This window comes from Diplotaxodon limnothrissa, linkage group LG7 (assembly GCF_057381915.1).
Source record: "Diplotaxodon limnothrissa isolate DT_005_m linkage group LG7, D_limnothrissa_male_GT1.1, whole genome shotgun sequence".
Taxonomy (NCBI): Eukaryota; Metazoa; Chordata; class Actinopteri; order Cichliformes; family Cichlidae; genus Diplotaxodon; species Diplotaxodon limnothrissa.
The window spans coordinates 53220639-53237019 of NC_140602.1; the positions used below are offsets into that span (position 1 = coordinate 53220639).

Below are 16381 nucleotides of genomic sequence, written 5' to 3' on the forward strand. Positions count from 1 at the left end.
CAGATTTACACTGATCAGTCTGGTTGGGTCCCCTTACACACCAAACAAAAACAGAACAATTATTCTTTGAAGCAGATGAAGCGGATGCTGAACTCAGACCACTAGGACAATACTCCATCAGAGGCAAAAAGAAAAGAAAACTTTTTTGCACACATTCTTTCAAAATGTATCAAGCAAGCCATGAAAAGCAGTTTATAACCAGAGGTTGCAACTCCTCCCCCCCCCTAAAAAAAACAAAACAAAAACAAAACCCCACCATAGTGTTTGTGCCTTTACCATGATCCATATATTTTGTCTGTGAGACATGAAGGTCAAATGTGGATATGAACAAAAGATGCAAGTTGGTCACAATTCTCGTCACTCCTGAATTATCTCTGAAAAGTAAAATGCTCATACAACAGATAGTTCAGATTGCTGACATTTGCTAATAAACATGTCAGATAATAAGATTCTGACTTTACAGCAAGGGCATACAAATACTTTAATTCAAATAAGAACCACCCCCAAATTATCTTAAAAGTTTGATTTAACTTGATCCTGTTGACATCATTTTAAAGATGGCAGTAGTTACTGATGTCTATAAAAAGATGACAGATCTTTTAGGTTTTTGCAGTTAGAATTTTTTCCCTTTTTGGTAATGCAAAGCACCTAGAAAAATGAATAAACCAACCATAAAGAAAGTGTAATTAGATTATTTTAATCCTCAAAACCGCAAAAACAGCACCAAGAATTCTGACCGGCACAATTTCCAACTTTTACTGACATAAAACTGATAAACAGTACTGATAATGATAAGGCAGCCAAACAGGCATAACTTAAAACTTTAAGACCACGGAGAGGCAATGGATAATGAGATACATCACACTTATAATCAAAGACATATCCAACTCTACTTTGTGAGCCTGCAAGTTACCAGAAGTGCGATCTACCTCCCCGATCTATGTCATTCAAAGCTCATAAGTCTGTTTCAGGTTTAAAAACATAAAACCTTTAACAAGGTCAAACTTCAAGGGAATGTACAGGAAATTAAAACATGTCCAAAAATGACATTGTGGATGTATTCACTTACCAACAGACATTGTCCACGCGCTGCATGTAATTGCTACTACTCACTGAGCCCTGAGGCCTATTCATGTGTGATGGCATTTACAAAACAAATGTAGGCAAAAGGCATTTCACTTAGTAATCATACTGAAATCGTATTCATTAATCTAAAACAAAAACACTAAAGAAATAAGAGAAAATAAGTAAAAATCAACTTGTCATTCTAATGCGACATGGAAAGTTATAGTTCTAGATTTTGACTGTCGTGGGAAAAAGCTGTCTAAAGTTAAATACAAAGACAATCGTGTATCAGAATAACTGATTGAATGAAATAAAATTCATTATGATTACAAGCCAGACTGTTTAAAAAAAAAAAAAAAAAAAAAAATGATATAATATATATATATCATCCAGCAATAGATCTTATTGCAAGAAAGAAAGAAAGAAAAAAATCAATTTCCTTTACAACCAACACTCCACCTACTTAATGCACTGATAAATATGTTTACGTCTTTATATATAAAAAGGTGGGGACAGACAAATTCAAAAACACATTTTTACAACAGGACAAAACCATGAAATTTAGTCTGACAATTTCTTAAAAAAAGAATTAAAAAATAATAATAATAATAATAATAATAATAACCCAACATAAATTTGATGAACGCATTCTTTAGTCCCTGACGCAAGACAGAAATACAGGAGTCACAGAACTTCTTCAGACTCCAATGAATGTGATGGGTTTGCCCACCCTAGTTATATATAACGCTTCGGAACATGTGCACCAATTCTCAGATCCCTACTGAAAAGAACCAAAAAAAAAAACCCCAAAAAAAACAAAACAAAAAAAACAACAGCAGCAGGAAATAAAAGAAACTTGTGCAAAAGTGCTTCCTGCATCCCGTGACTGCCACCCAAACCCCCAACCTCCATGTGTGGCTTCCTTTTGTACAGGTAAGAATGTGATTTTGCTCTCTGTACTGAAAAGCAGTGCTCACCTGACTACAGTACAGAAAATTCAGTGTAATCACTTGCGCATATGTGTAGTTTGGATGTAGACGCTTGCTATTAAGTTGTTCAGGAAATTGTAAAACCCTCGTTCCTAAATGTTCTGTCCTAGCTAATTAATCAGCTAGTCATTTGTCTTTCCCCCAGTAACCCTTTGCATCCCCAGTCAGCTCAGTATACATCCCTTCAGCTTAGGGAACACCAACCTGCATCAGTGCCATGGAACAATCACTTCATCCTCAGCCGGGATGAACTGAGCCACGATTCAGTTGCATGCTTATTGCTATAAAGACACTCAGAGGGAGAAAAAGGCTAGCGATTGTTTTGCGAGCTATCGTGCAAGTAGTTTAATAAGATTTGCACACATCTCAAAGAACTCGATGGTGTGGCTTCCTGGTCGAGGGACAGATGCATTGTCCCCGCCTCCTGTGGAATCGATGGATGAGGTCAACGATGACGTCAAAGAGCCTTCTCCAGTCTTGGTGGGGTGCACGGTACTAGGTGTACCTGGAAGTTCTGCTCCATCTACATCGTTCTTAATAGCGGTCCGGTAGTTGCCCACAGAGCCAGAGCGCAGAGGGGTAGCACTTCCAGATTTTGTCTCCAACATATCATCTGAACAATAAGACAAACTGATTTTCAAACACAAGAAGTTCAATGGGTATCACTAGGGTATCTACAAGTCTTGGAAAATACTCAATTCAATTCCTGCCACAGAGACACTGCTGTAAACAGTGAAATTAATCACTAGTTTATACTTAGTCGATTGTTTAGGTTAGGGATAAAGTGTAAGATTTTTGTAGTCAAAAATAAAGATTATTTTCTTCCTTTTAACCTAATAAACTGTAATATAGATATTGCACTGCGGACACCCAGATCATCCTGACACCCAGAGTTTGAACAATTTTGGGTTCAGTTCATGAAATATGCACAAGCCAAAGCAGCGTTCACCATTTCCTCTCAAAGCAGCTGTGGCTACACAGTCCATGGCTCTAACACCCACATACATCTCTGTTCACTGACTTCTTCTTAGCCACCATTTACTGAGATAAAAAGCCTTTGGTTCATGAGGGGTTGACCAGTAAACAAATTTTAATATAAGCTAATCGGCTTTCTAAAATGAACATATTCTAAATGCAGCTATATTTGCCGGTGCATGACCTGCCTCCTATGAATGTGGTTATGCATTTTGTTAGTACCAGTTTTAATGCTGGAAACAGACTGCATACAACTGTATTTTAATTTTCTCGATCAAAATACTGCTGACCGTGATAATTTTATGAGATTACTGCAGTCCCAATGTCCACTTTGCTTGGTCAAATTATTATAATCTGGGGTGTTAGACACACACTTGCAGTGACAGGAGGTGTCAAACAGTCAAGGTCTTGAGCCAGCCCTCATTTCTTTATAATTTGCCAGGAAAAATAGCTGGAACTATTTGTTTATCTCTTGAGCTCGGTCCCTTTTCTGTGATTGAATGAGTCACAGGTTAGTGTTAAATGGCTTAACAAACAAAATGTTAAGCCACACGTATTTTTGAAAACGCAGATTTTTCTATGCGTTTGCACCTTTCGTCCACACGTAAACGGCGTTTTTGGTCACTGAAAACTGAGATTTTTAAAAACTCCGGCCAGGGTGGATATTTTTGCGCCACGTTATTGTTTCGGTGAAATGAATTTCTACAATACTGTTAATTGTACTCTCTGCAATGTTTAAATGCTTACATATACACACAGTTACTGTCCCTCCACACATACGACTCTGTTCTGCTTCTATGCCCCAGCTTTGTTTACTTTTCCCCACGAGGCTTCTAGACTTCTGATTGGCCAACATTTCTGCACGGTTAGGAATCTAGCGCCACCTGCTGCTTTGGCATGTTCATAGCAGCGTTTTCCTTCATTTCTGCCTTTATGTGTGGACTGGATTATTTTTGAAAACGAAAACGGTAAATCTCAGTTTTCAAAAATACCCGTGTACGTGTGGACGTAGCCTAAGACAGAGGGATTGGACTTCAAATGAGTAAAAAAGTAGCCAATGTCCAAAGAAAAACCCTCAGAAATCCTGGAGAACTATTGCTCAAGACCCCTTACACAAAAAAGCTCTCGCTGCTTGGAAGCAAAATATAAAGAAATGAGGCAAGTGCTGTATATATAGGTGAAAATCTTTCTTGTAATCCACATTCACACATCCCTTTCCTTCCCATGCAGTGTCAGAGGATGCATCCAACTTTCCTGATCTGGTGCCCGATTTGTGCCCAATTTGGTTGTGCCTGAACTGCTGCTGCTACAGCAGTCCTATTATGAACTTGCTAACAGCATTAGCACCCAGGTTCCCAACAGGAGGCAGGACTGTTGCACTGATACAGCTGCTGATGGCTTATACTTTTTACAACTTCTCTCATAGTCCTCCATGTTGTCCACCAGATGGACATTTAACAATGCCGAATCTTGCTTGATCAAACCATTTAATATGTATTAATATGTTTGCAGTCTCTCAAACTTAGTTCCCAGATAATTTTGTTAAGACCTGCAACAAATATTACTGCAGGTAAATGATTAATTTAAGAAATGCTGCTAAACTATCACGCAAATAGTTTAAAACCTAAATTAAGCTAAGCTATAAATCCATGCGATTAATTATGTGTAGTTATAGACAAATGTTAACAATCAGCATAATATTTTCTATATTTCTGAGTCATCAGGTATAAGTTCAGATAAACACAAGCTTAATGATGGACTTTGCTGTAGCCCAAAGCCAAAGCTTCACATACTTTAAATGGAAAGCCTGTGATGTATCAGAAGCACACAACAGCTCTTCAATCTCATGTTTTCCTTTGAGGTAATGCCAAACACCTACACAGACTTCCCAAACCATCATCCATGAGTTAATCATTTATAAATTCCACACTGAGGCAGCATACTAGAGGACAAAATCCAGATAAACACCGAAGATACAGAGAACTGAGTAAAGGGCTTACCTGAAGATCTAGGTTAACTGGTCAAATGTTGCAAAACTGAGTGTAAGTTGTATGAGACTAGTTTTAAAAATTAAATATATTACAATACAAGCAATCAAAACTTGATCCATCGGTAAATTACAACACATGCTGTACTGCTGCCATTGAGCTTCATGAGTCAAATAATGCCCAAACACTGATGTGTTATTACTGCCCTTTAACACAATTTCCTCATTTTGCACAGTACTGTGTTGAATCCCCACCTGTCCTTGTTTGCATTTGTATGCTGGTGTGCAATGTTCGCTCTAAGCTGCGCACGTGCGCAATTGCGCACTGCTGGCAAGGTCTCTGCAGGTATCAGGCTGTTGTTCTCCTTTATCTCATAGTGGACAGAAATTATTTTTTCGAGTGGCACAAATAATTTGTGTGGCATCAGATTTGATGCAGAACAGCTGATTGTTCTGTCAATAGTTTGAAATGTTTCTTTTAAAAAAAACGCCTTGGCTGCATTTAAAAAAAAAAAAAAAAAAAAAGCTACAAAAAACGTTGTTGTTTGCATAACTCAGTCATTTTTTTGAAGAACTATATAATTAATTGCCCAACATTGGTCATTATATACTATATTTTGCAGGCAGAGAGTTACAGGACTCTCTCCCAGACCACAGATTCATACTCATAAGTCAGAGCTTTATTAAAAAAAAAAAAACAAAAAAAAACAAAAAAAAAAACACATCTGCTGTCGCTCACAGTGGTCCAAGGGATCGCTCAGGGAGTTTGTGTGTTCGCTCAGACACGTGAAAAATTAGAGGGAACATTGCTGGTGTGTCTGCCATCATAATTGAAACCGAGCAGTTCATGGAACTAATAAATCTCGAACAACAGTTATCTTCCTGTGTTTCAATAAAAGTAAGGGGAATTCACAACTGACCTTGAGTTTATGCACGTATCGCCAGAGGTAATAAAATGAGACACAAAGGCATCTACACTGGCAGAATATTAGCCTCTGCACAGCATGTAATTACATTCTATTACATCTTGTTTCCCTGTGGTATAATCCATGTGCTAATCAATAAACAGATATTGACATCTGCGTCATATGTAGTTACATTTCTGGGAATGTGCGGGTCAGGCTATGACACAGATTTAATGGTGCACTTTGAATCATCACAAATAACGGCCTCGTGTATGATCTTTCATGTGTTTTATTCTCTAATATTTGAGCCATACACAGGTTAGCTATGTAACCTTATCAGTGTATCCTGCCGGGTGCTTATGCAAATGAGTGGTGATCTAAATGCAGACTGTTTCCTCACCTACTGCTACAGACTAGTGAAGGTGAAACTTACCATCTATGCTACGGAAGTCAAGGAGGTAGGTTCTGCTGTCCACTGTGTACAGTTGAAGGCTCATCTTGGCAAGCATCCCAGTAACAGGATTCTTCCTTCTCACACGCAGATAGTATGGATTCACAACCTAGAAAATTATTGAAAGGAAGGATAATGTGTGTTTGTGATGCTTTAAAAAGTACACCTGGAGCTTATTAAACTTTTAATACAATCCAACTTCAATAACTAACTGTGAGATTACATTTTACTACATTTTTTTTAAAATTGTAAATATTAAGCCTTTCCTCCTATATCTTGTCCCTCTTCTTCCTTACCTTCCACTCATAGTCCAGCTGTTTCATTGCACGGCACACCTCGGTCATGATATCATTTGGTCTACTTTGACTGCGTATACCCAGGTGCCACTTGGCTCTCCTAACACCCTGGTGCTTGGACTTCTGAGGGTTCAGTTCATCCAGTGTGTGACGGATACTCCTGGGAGGAGTCTCCGCCACGAGAAAAGGTACACGCTCAGGGTGAGGCTTCACTATCGCTGCACCTGATGAAGTCAGGTGTTGGTCATCTAGAAAAGAGTCAGGAGGGCTAGATGCCAAGTAGAAATCCTTGGCTTCGCTCATGATGCGACGATTGTCAATGATGAGATGGTAGGCAACAGCCAATGGATCCTGATGGTTGCGACTGTATATGCAGGCAAGGACCTCCTCCTCTGTGCACTCAAACTTCTCGCAAACCTCCTTCAGGGCCTCGTCGTCGATCATGTTGTTGCTGTAGGAGGGGTCCTCAGGGAACAAGTACTTTGGCAGATCTTTTTTGAACCACTCGTCCTCTCTGTGGCGAAGAATCATTTTGGTAGTTAAAAGATCATGAATGCAAACAGCACCAACAGAACTAATTTTCTACGCAGACAGTCCCTTGCCATCATGAAATAATGTGATTTACAATCTAGACAACCAAAAACAAACAAAAACAAAACAAAGCCTATAGGATTTTTGACTTTGTAAATACTCCGCCAGGCTTACCGGATCTCTTTGATGGTGGCTCTTTTCATCGGGTCCACCTGCAACATGTGTTTCAGTAAGCTTATTACTGCAGGGTTCAGATACTGTGGGGTGAAGAAGATCCCATCACAGATCTTCTTAAAAAGTGTTGGCACATGATCATCATCAAAGGGAAGTGTTCCACACAACAAGGCGTAGAGAATCACCCCACTACTCCAAATATCCACCTCTGGTCCAGCATATAACCTGAGGAGGCGTAAAAAGAAAGAATCACAAAATCTATTTTTAACTAGGCTGTGTTTTTGAGTTGTGTTTCTGTCTCACTTCGAAATGTAAGTAAAGTATCATTAGAAGAAAAGAAAAAACCAAACAGAATTTAAAATAAGCCATTACCTTCCTGAGATGACCTCAGGAGCAGCATAGTTTGGAGAACCACAACTTGTTCTGAGGAACTCTCCATCTGACATCATGTTTGACAAACCTGCAAAAGATTTTAACTATTATATAATATGCACACTTTTCAAAACACAACAACTTCAATTATTTACCTCACATAAACATTTAATGTTTTTAATGCAGTTTCAAACTATTCTAGTTTGGTTTTAGCTTAAAGTGCTTTATTAAGTATATAACTAACGTGAAAAATACTAAAGCAGTAATGTTTCGTTTTCTGTCGGCCCCCCAAAAAAGCTGCTTTATAATTAGCTGTACCATTTTTTTAAGATTCTCCACTTACTGCAGTTCATCCTCTCAGCAAGGAGACAATGTCTTTTTCACTGGTAGCAATGGTGAACATGATTCATGAATTAACAGAAGAGTGACAAAAATACTTTACTAAAGATTCAAAATAATTTGGAATAACTGCAGGTTAAATAACAACCAATGCACACTAGAATAGTTTAATATTATCAAAGTCTTGAATGTAGTTCTGTATATTTGCTTAGCCAAATTTAAGGAATGTATGAAGGATTTTCTGAAACATATTTTATGTTTCTGGCACACTACTGCCAGAAATGATTGATCGTTGAAATAACAAACTGTTATTAGAATGTGTTTTCATGCTCACACTAAACAACCCTGGAATCTGCTCATGGATTATGAACCTATGTGGTAAAAGCTCACACTAAAAACCCATCAAAATACCAAATGTAGTCAGATTTGGAGGACAATTTTTTGAAATTCTGTTTCAAATCTGGAGGTTTTGTAAAAATCTTTTGAGAAAGTAACTTGTAATCAAGTTGTGAAATACTAGTTAATATATGATTTGTCTGCCTTTCAAGTTAACGACTCTACAGAATCGGCATTTTTAACGGTGGTAAATGATCTGTTACTTGTGTTGGACTGACTCAATCTCTGTTCTCTTGTTATTAGACCTTAGCGCTGTGGTTGAAACAGTGGACCACAAAATACTTAAGAACAGGTTTATGAAACACTATGTCATCTCAGGTGTGTCAACAGTTGAGACCATACTTTCCAGAAAGATCTCAATATATGCTTTAAATTATTTTCTGTGTCGTGCACTATTAAGTATGAAGTCTACATGCAATGATCGGGGAACATTCTTAATTTCATTGTACCTGTGATAATGACAATAAAGTTTCTGATCTGATTGATCTGATTACAAGGGTCAGTCCCTGGCCCACTTTTATTTTCAATAATATGCAGCACCAGTGGGTTAAACTCAGCTAAAACTGAGATGTCAGTGACTGGAATGGCAAGAGTGAGTCATAAGTATGACCAGTTGTCTTTGTGTTTTGATGACTGTGTGATCCACTGAGGATTTGGTAAGAATCTTGTTGTTTTTTGATCAGAGCCTTTAATTTGCCTTTTAATTTGGTGAGAAAAATGGCTACAATCAGACATATGATGGCGCTCAAGGACGCCAAGGTTCTAGTTCATGTCTTTGTGACATCTTGCATCATAGCAATGCTTTACTGTGAGGTTTGCCCAAGAAAATCTTTAGAGGTCTGCAGTTGGTTCATATTGCAGCACCATGGATTTTGTACTGCTGCAGTCTTATAAAATATTAACTAGCAGAGCACCAAGCTACCCGAGTGATCTCGTGAGACCATATGTACCTATAGGTCCCCTACACTCTCAGGGGAGTGGTGTCCTGAAGGTCCCAAAGGTTAAGAAAACAACATATTTTTATATCATGCCCTAACATTATGGAAAAGCCTTCTGTCTGACATTAGACTGTCAAGTTCAACTGACACCTGTTTTCTATTGTATGTAGTTCTTGGGGTATTATTGTCTTTTTGTTTATTTATGCTTCAGTTATGGATTATGGTGTTTTAATTATTTATTACTGTGTTTGCTTTTAGCTTTGTTTATTCTTGGCTTTGGAAAGGACTTTTTATGAAAGTGCTCTAAACATTATCATTACTATTAGGGCTGTGCGATATGACACAAAATCTCATATCCCGATATAAGACATCTATCGTCCGAAACGATATAAAAATCACAAAAATGTAAATTCTTTTTGTAAATTCTGTGAATCTCGGGCAGCTCGACTTGCGTGAAGTGTTTCCGACTGAGCGTCATGTAGCTGGAGTCGAGTGTTTTAACCAATGCATGAAACGATACATTTTTTAGACATAAGTTGTAACGGCTGCCGTTTTCTTTGTGAGTATTTATTACACGGCGTGGTGCAGGGAAAAGCCTGTTCTAACGTTTGAGTCTAAGGTTTACTTTTTAGCATCTGACGGCTAGAGCTGGGCTATATCATACCGTTCACGATAATACCGGTGTAATGTTGGGCAACGATAGGAAAATGAAATATCGCAATAGAATATGGGTAAAATGCACATGCGCAGTGCCTTTGTTTACATACGCACATAGCGGCGACGCAGAATGAGAAGAGCGAAAGCGGATCGTTAAATGAAATAGATGAACCAGAACTGGTTTGTAAAAATGCTGCAACTTCAGTGGTGTGGAACTGGTTTAGCTTTCGTCCGTCAGATACACAACAAAGGACTATTTTTGGTAGCGCATGCTAGCGGGCCGTCGTTATTACCATGTTGTTTTGGAAAATACGGCACACTTAAAATCAATCCTTTGATTTTTCTGAAAATCGACAGTGCCCCTTATAATCCCGTGTGCCTTATGTATGAATTCTGGTTGTGTTTACTGACCTCAAAACGATTTTATTTGGTAGACTGTGCTGGAAAAATCTGTCAAATGCTTTAGTACAACTTTGCTAAGCTACGAAGCCGCACCGCTTGATGGATTGTTGGAGCATTATGGCTATCGTAGGCAGGAGCCTCGCGGAGTGATACGTACTGTGCTTCAACATAATATTACCGTACTGTGGTGTATAACCTCTTTTTTTAGTTTTGTGGATATTATATACGGTTATGCCGGCCAGTTTCCACTGGAAATGCCTTTTGGTTAAACTGTCAGAAAGGAATTTGCATTTGCACTGTTAAATTTTTATATAACTTTAATGCGCATTTAAAAAAAAACAAAAAACAGCTGCTTGTTTAAGAGAAAATACATTGATGTTTTTTGGGGGTTTTTTGCACTAATAAAGTTGAGGAGTTGTAAAGTATTTTGTCTGGTGTCAATTATATCGTCAGTTATATCGTTATTGCAAATTTTCAAATGTATATCGTGATAAATATTTTTGGTCATATCGCCCTGCTCTACTGACGGCTCTTTTTTGCTTCTCATCCGAAAATACTCTGCATACTCTTTCACGTGATTCAGTTTATTTTGAAAAGTCTCAACAGGATCTTGAGCTTTATTGTGAAAAGTTTGTGGTTTTACAGTCATTGTTGCTAAAGACAACGCATAAATACAGGCGCTTGTCCGTCCGTAGTGTAGTTATATTGAATATAAGAGAAAGAGAGAACTTTAAGAAATTAATATAGCCACTACAGTGACCATCAAAACGATGAAAAAAATATTGCCGTAAACAGTTTATTTTGCGACACCACGAAACAAACGATAGCGTAAAATTAAACGATAGCCGTTTTTATATCGTCATCCGATATATATTCTTATATCGAACAGCCCTAATTACTATTACTAATGTGTGTATAATTAACAAACTAAAACAGTGGTTCCTGCTGAGACTTCTCGATTCAAGTCCAAGAACTACTCACCAAAGTCTGCAATCTTAGCATTCATATGCGCATCAAGCAGCACATTTTCTGGCTTAAGGTCTCGATGTACCACCATGTGTCTGTGGCAGTAGTCTACTGCTGAAATGATCTGCTGGAACAGTCGTCGACTCTCCTTTTCATCCAACTGTCAAAGCAGAAATTATTCATTAGGTGTGATCTTTCCTTCCTCAGTCAGAACATCACTGATGACTAAGCAGCACCTCATGTTGTGTTTTGAATATCTTTTTCAGCCTTCACAGTTTACAAAGTTCAAAGATTACTTTATCTCCACTGTAGTCTGATGATGACAAGTGTATGATACTTATCTGCGTTATCTTTATCTCACTAATGATAAACTACACAACATCTGTGCAACATGAAATGATGGAAAGGGTTAAAGAAGTTTGGAATCAATATACAAGTTTCCAGTCCTAAAGTACCTTTCCATTTTTGCAGATGTAGTCAAAGAGCTCTCCCCCTGAGACATACTCCATCACCATGAAGATATCTGTAGGGGTGCTGATAACCTGATACCTACAGTCAAAACACAAGTCATGTGGGTTATTAGGAGTTGGAAGGTATTATACAAGAAAACATTTAGACATGTCTGTTACCATTTAATAATTATTACAAAGAATAATCGGAATATGTGCTTAGTTTTGGACAGCTGACTCAAATTTTTAGTTTTAATGTTACTTTGCCAATGGTCTATTTTAGCCCATTTATGATTAATTTTAACAAAGTAATTTAATCAACCAGCAGCTCAGTTCAACCCACAGGAGATTGTTAACACATCTAATTTTTGGTTTCCTGTAACAAAGAAAAACAATTCCTCACAAACAGGAAGAAACTTAGTTGCCATGGAAGAAAATTGGTGTGCTCAGTATTGGAAAAAAAAAAGTGTATGAGAGCAGCACTTTGTGCAAATGTTGAATATTATAATATAATACAAAAACAATTGAGCATTTTTATGTTTCTGCTGCCAGACAGACAACAGACTGAGCTATGAGTTAGACTCCACTGCATACTTGCAGTCCATTAGTGGCATTCATCATACCTGCATCTATTTGCACTAAAATGCTGTGTAGCTCTCTTTGCACATAAGCCACATCTGTTGCTGTTTTACATAACCATTATCAAGCTGTAGAATCAAACCAGGAGAAATTCTTGATAGCAAGTCCCAGAAACCACATTGTGTGCAGCCTCTAAAGCTCAGATTTTACAAGTTTTAAATACAGACAACAACAACAACAACAACAACAACAAAAAATGCATTGACAATGTGACAGTGTTAAGATATTTTAAGAAAACATTCAGAGCTTTTGTAAATCCAATACACACACAACATACGCACTACCATGCTGGATAAAACCAAAGGCAATAATGTCTGCCATGCAGTTTGTAGCTCAGCAGATGTTAGAGATGTTCACTAACTGTGAATCTGATGTGTTGCAATTGCAGAAAACATCCCATCAATAAAAATGAAGCAGTATTATGTTACATTACTCGATCTGTTATTATCCCCGCTAGACAGACAATGTTATGTACTTTGCCCCAGTGGTCTGTGCACCCTGCCAAAGATGGAATCAGTCTCTCATGCGTAGACACACAGACATAGCTTACATTTTTTAACATGGAACGGGTATTTCAGGCAATTATACCCCCCCCCCCCCCAGTCAGTTTAATGACCCTGTAACTGTGGCCTCAAGTCTGTGAACATTCCCTTACCAAACAGGAAGTCCCCTGACAACTGTCAAATAGTAAGTTTAGCTTAGAGCACCAGAACATTATGGCACAGTCAGCTCAGACTATGACATTAAAAAATTACTCATTTGAAATGACACACTTATCTGTTTTAGCCTACCAGATGTTGACAATAATACCAGCAGAGCAAGCTACACAGCTACCCACAACAAAGGCAAAGCCAGTGCACTTTTGTACGTTAAAATGAAAGACCAACTGAGGGAATAACGAAACAGTCAATACTGCACAATAGGGAGAGGTCAGAAGAGAGAGTGGACTGAGTCAGACAGATACTGTCCTAGATGGATGCATTCTAAAACAACACTATAAAGGCCTGAAAATAGCTCAGTGGGTGGCATTAATGTGGTGGCAAGGGGATTATGGAGCAGCAAGCAGGGTGTAATCTAGGACTTACAGTTTAATTATGTGAGGGTGCCTGAAAAGCTTGAGGTTCTGGATCTCCCGGCGAATCTTTCCCACCACGTCCAAACTGCGGATCTTCTGCCTGTTCAAGATCTTCACTGCCACTTGATGCTTGGTCAGCTCATGTTGGCCCACTGAAGGATAGAAAGAGAGTGGATGGAGCATTTCTATTACAACCAAGGCCATATAAAATAGGGAATGGTGAAGTATTATGCAAAACAAGGCATCTTCACACAACTTAAGGAAAGGTGTAATTTGTTGTTTACACTATTAGGATAAAGGTTACCAGACATGCTACGAATCTTAGAGGTGAAACCTATTTTGGAAACAGAAGGCAGCATGGTGGATGAAGGACAGCAGCAATAGGACCAATATCCTGAAGTCAGTGTGAGGAATGGGAGATCTAAATCACCACCTCCTATCACAATTTTAAGAATATAAAAAAAATAAAAACATTCAAATTAAAGAAAAAAAATGGAAGAAAGGGAAAAAAAAGTATTTTGTTTTCAGTCAACCATATTCAATCACTCAAGCATATCAAAGCATAGCTTTGTCATTTGGTATTATGGAAAGACTGTAAAACAGTTCTCTTGTTTTTTGCTGAAACTGGCTGCCTACTGAGTGTGATAAATCTAATGCTGAAACAAAAGTCCTTCTAGAAGCAAATCTTGCCACGCACAATCTTGAAACAACTTCCAGCAACATTAGGGCACATACTTACTAAACATCAGTCAAAGCTAACCAAAACCTCTAACAAGTTTGCAAATTTTACTTCTATCTGCTGTGTCAGCATTCTCTCAAATATGTAAATTCAAGAGTCTTTGAACGCCACATCTCTACTTTATAAAGTCTCCAGCTGAAAGTTATATTTAAAAAAAAAAAGAAAAAAATCCTAGCACATGCTAAATGATCTGTAAAGATGAGTGGGGATACACAGTCAATACATGAGCAAATAGGTCAAATACAGAGTCCTCATAACTGAAAGCGGTAAAAAGCCGCACAAGATACAAAAAGATAGCATCTCAATGGATGGTGGGAAGACAGCGCATTTGCCCATGGGAGTTAGCAAACAGCTGGTTTTGATTTACCAGCTGTGTCGGTAGTAATCAAGACCATAATCACACAGCACCAACTCTAGCTCTTTTCCCTCAACATCAACAAATAGCTGAGAGCTGGGAGGTGACTCATTGGGAATTAACCGATCACACAGCTTGCGGTGGTTCCACTCCATTTCGATATATATTGTGGTTTCAGTGTTTCTACTGAACAGAACAGCCTGTAAGGTAAACAAAACGCACAGACACGATTACTTTTAAGAAATAAAACAGGTTTTTAGTCCATTGCGTGTTGATACAACTCAAGTTGTATATTGACTTAAGCTTCTAAGCGTTCAGCCCTGTGCACTGACAAAGTGGGCGTAGATTCAGCAGAGTTTGTCCAACTCTTTCCATCGAAATTTCAGAAATAACATTGAATGCTTGAAACAGGCAACAAATACGACTCGTGGGGAACGAAGTTGTGAATAAATGTAGTGCAGAGTTGGGTTTAAAGGCAAGAGAGAGGAAACCGTACTTTACCGATTAAAATGTACTCTTGCTTGCGGAAACATCAATGACGAGGGCTGACTTCCCGGTGTATGTCTCAACAAGCGCTTCGCTCGCTAGCACGCAACGCAACCGACGCTAAATGGCAAACTATGTGACCAGCTACAGCCCAATTTCATAAAACTTGCAGTGTCTTCTTTATCTTAGAAACTACAACGACATGCTCTAAAACCTGCGTTTTGTCACACACACAAAAAGTTCAGAAAATAACGCGACAACAAGTGTGTTGCCTCCCCAGCACTGCGACAAGTTAGCTTTCCTAGTATGCTAGCTTAGCAGCTAAGCTAAAAGCTCCCTCTCCCACCGTCTCGCAGCTGGCAGGATGCACAAACGCCTGAGACAGTTACACATACCTTTAACCTTCCCAAACGTCCCCACTCCGAGAGTGTCTCCGAGAATGTAATGTCCAATTTTAACTCTTCCTTCATGCTTCACTTTTTCCGTCGCCATCTTCCCGCAGTGGCCTTGCTGCGGGGTTAGCTAGCTGCGGTAGAGATGGACCGGACTCCGCTATGTGTTTCTCCACTCTAGCGGCTCCGCTCAACACTGAGGGTGGGAGGCGTCCCGGCTCCTGTGCGATTCGTCAAACTCGTCAACGACGTAACATGTTGCATTTAAATGCTCTCAATAAACTCCGAAATTGTTAATCTGGGTGAAGTTCATGTTGTAAACTTGTTTTGGCCGGAAATTCTACCGTATAGGCTAAATCAGGGCCAGGAAGTGAAAGGAGAGAAAATGTGCTTTAGGAATATATGAGATTGATAAATTATGATGTGCCCAATCAAATACTATGGAAACTCTGGATAAAGTCAGCAGTTTTCTGCCTATATAAAAAGGATTTCTGGCTGCTCTCTTACTGGGGCCCTATTTTTATCTGTCTAAATACAACATAAAAAAGATTTTAAAAACTGACAAAATACCATCAGGATTAAATACATTAGAAATACATTAATACAGTGAACTATGTTTCATAAGAAACCATTCTCATAATCGTCTCAAATATATTTCCCAAACCTTGTTAACTTCATAAAAAGTATATAAACAAAAGCTGCACTCCAGTCCAAACTATCCAAATTACAATAATGCCGCTTCAGCAAGGGCAAATTAAACAGGGTTATTGTATCCACAGATTTCTGTTGCCTGGTGACACAAT

The 16381-nt window shown here is 38.5% G+C and overlaps 1 protein-coding gene across 1 annotated transcript; it reads right to left on the reverse strand.

The window, feature by feature from the left end:
• Positions 1–1660: 1660 nt before the first annotated feature.
• On the reverse strand, positions 1661–15758 carry prkaa1 (protein kinase, AMP-activated, alpha 1 catalytic subunit). Its single transcript, XM_085359920.1, has 9 exons — positions 15582–15758; positions 13617–13758; positions 11899–11992; positions 11459–11603; positions 7746–7833; positions 7374–7598; positions 6669–7182; positions 6355–6481; positions 1661–2667 (listed from the first exon to the last, which is right to left on the reverse strand). Exons 1-9 carry the CDS (start codon positions 15676–15678, stop codon positions 2384–2386), a joined length of 1716 nt encoding a protein of 571 aa, XP_085216046.1. The 5' UTR covers positions 15679–15758; the 3' UTR covers positions 1661–2383.
• Positions 15759–16381: the final 623 nt, after the last annotated feature.

Excerpts from the sequence above, each read along its gene's own strand:
- prkaa1 (XM_085359920.1), bottom strand. The coding sequence starts at position 15,678 with ATGGCGACGGAAAAAGTGAAGCATGAAGGAAGAGTTAAAATTGGACAT. Across the intron at positions 7,834-11,458 it reads TGCTAAGATTGCAGACTTTG|GTTTGTCAAACATGATGTCA; the intron begins GTGAGTAGTTCT and ends AATCTTTTGCAG. Across the intron at positions 6,482-6,668 it reads AGCTGGACTATGAGTGGAAG|GTTGTGAATCCATACTATCT; the intron begins GTAAGGAAGAAG and ends ATAATTTTCTAG.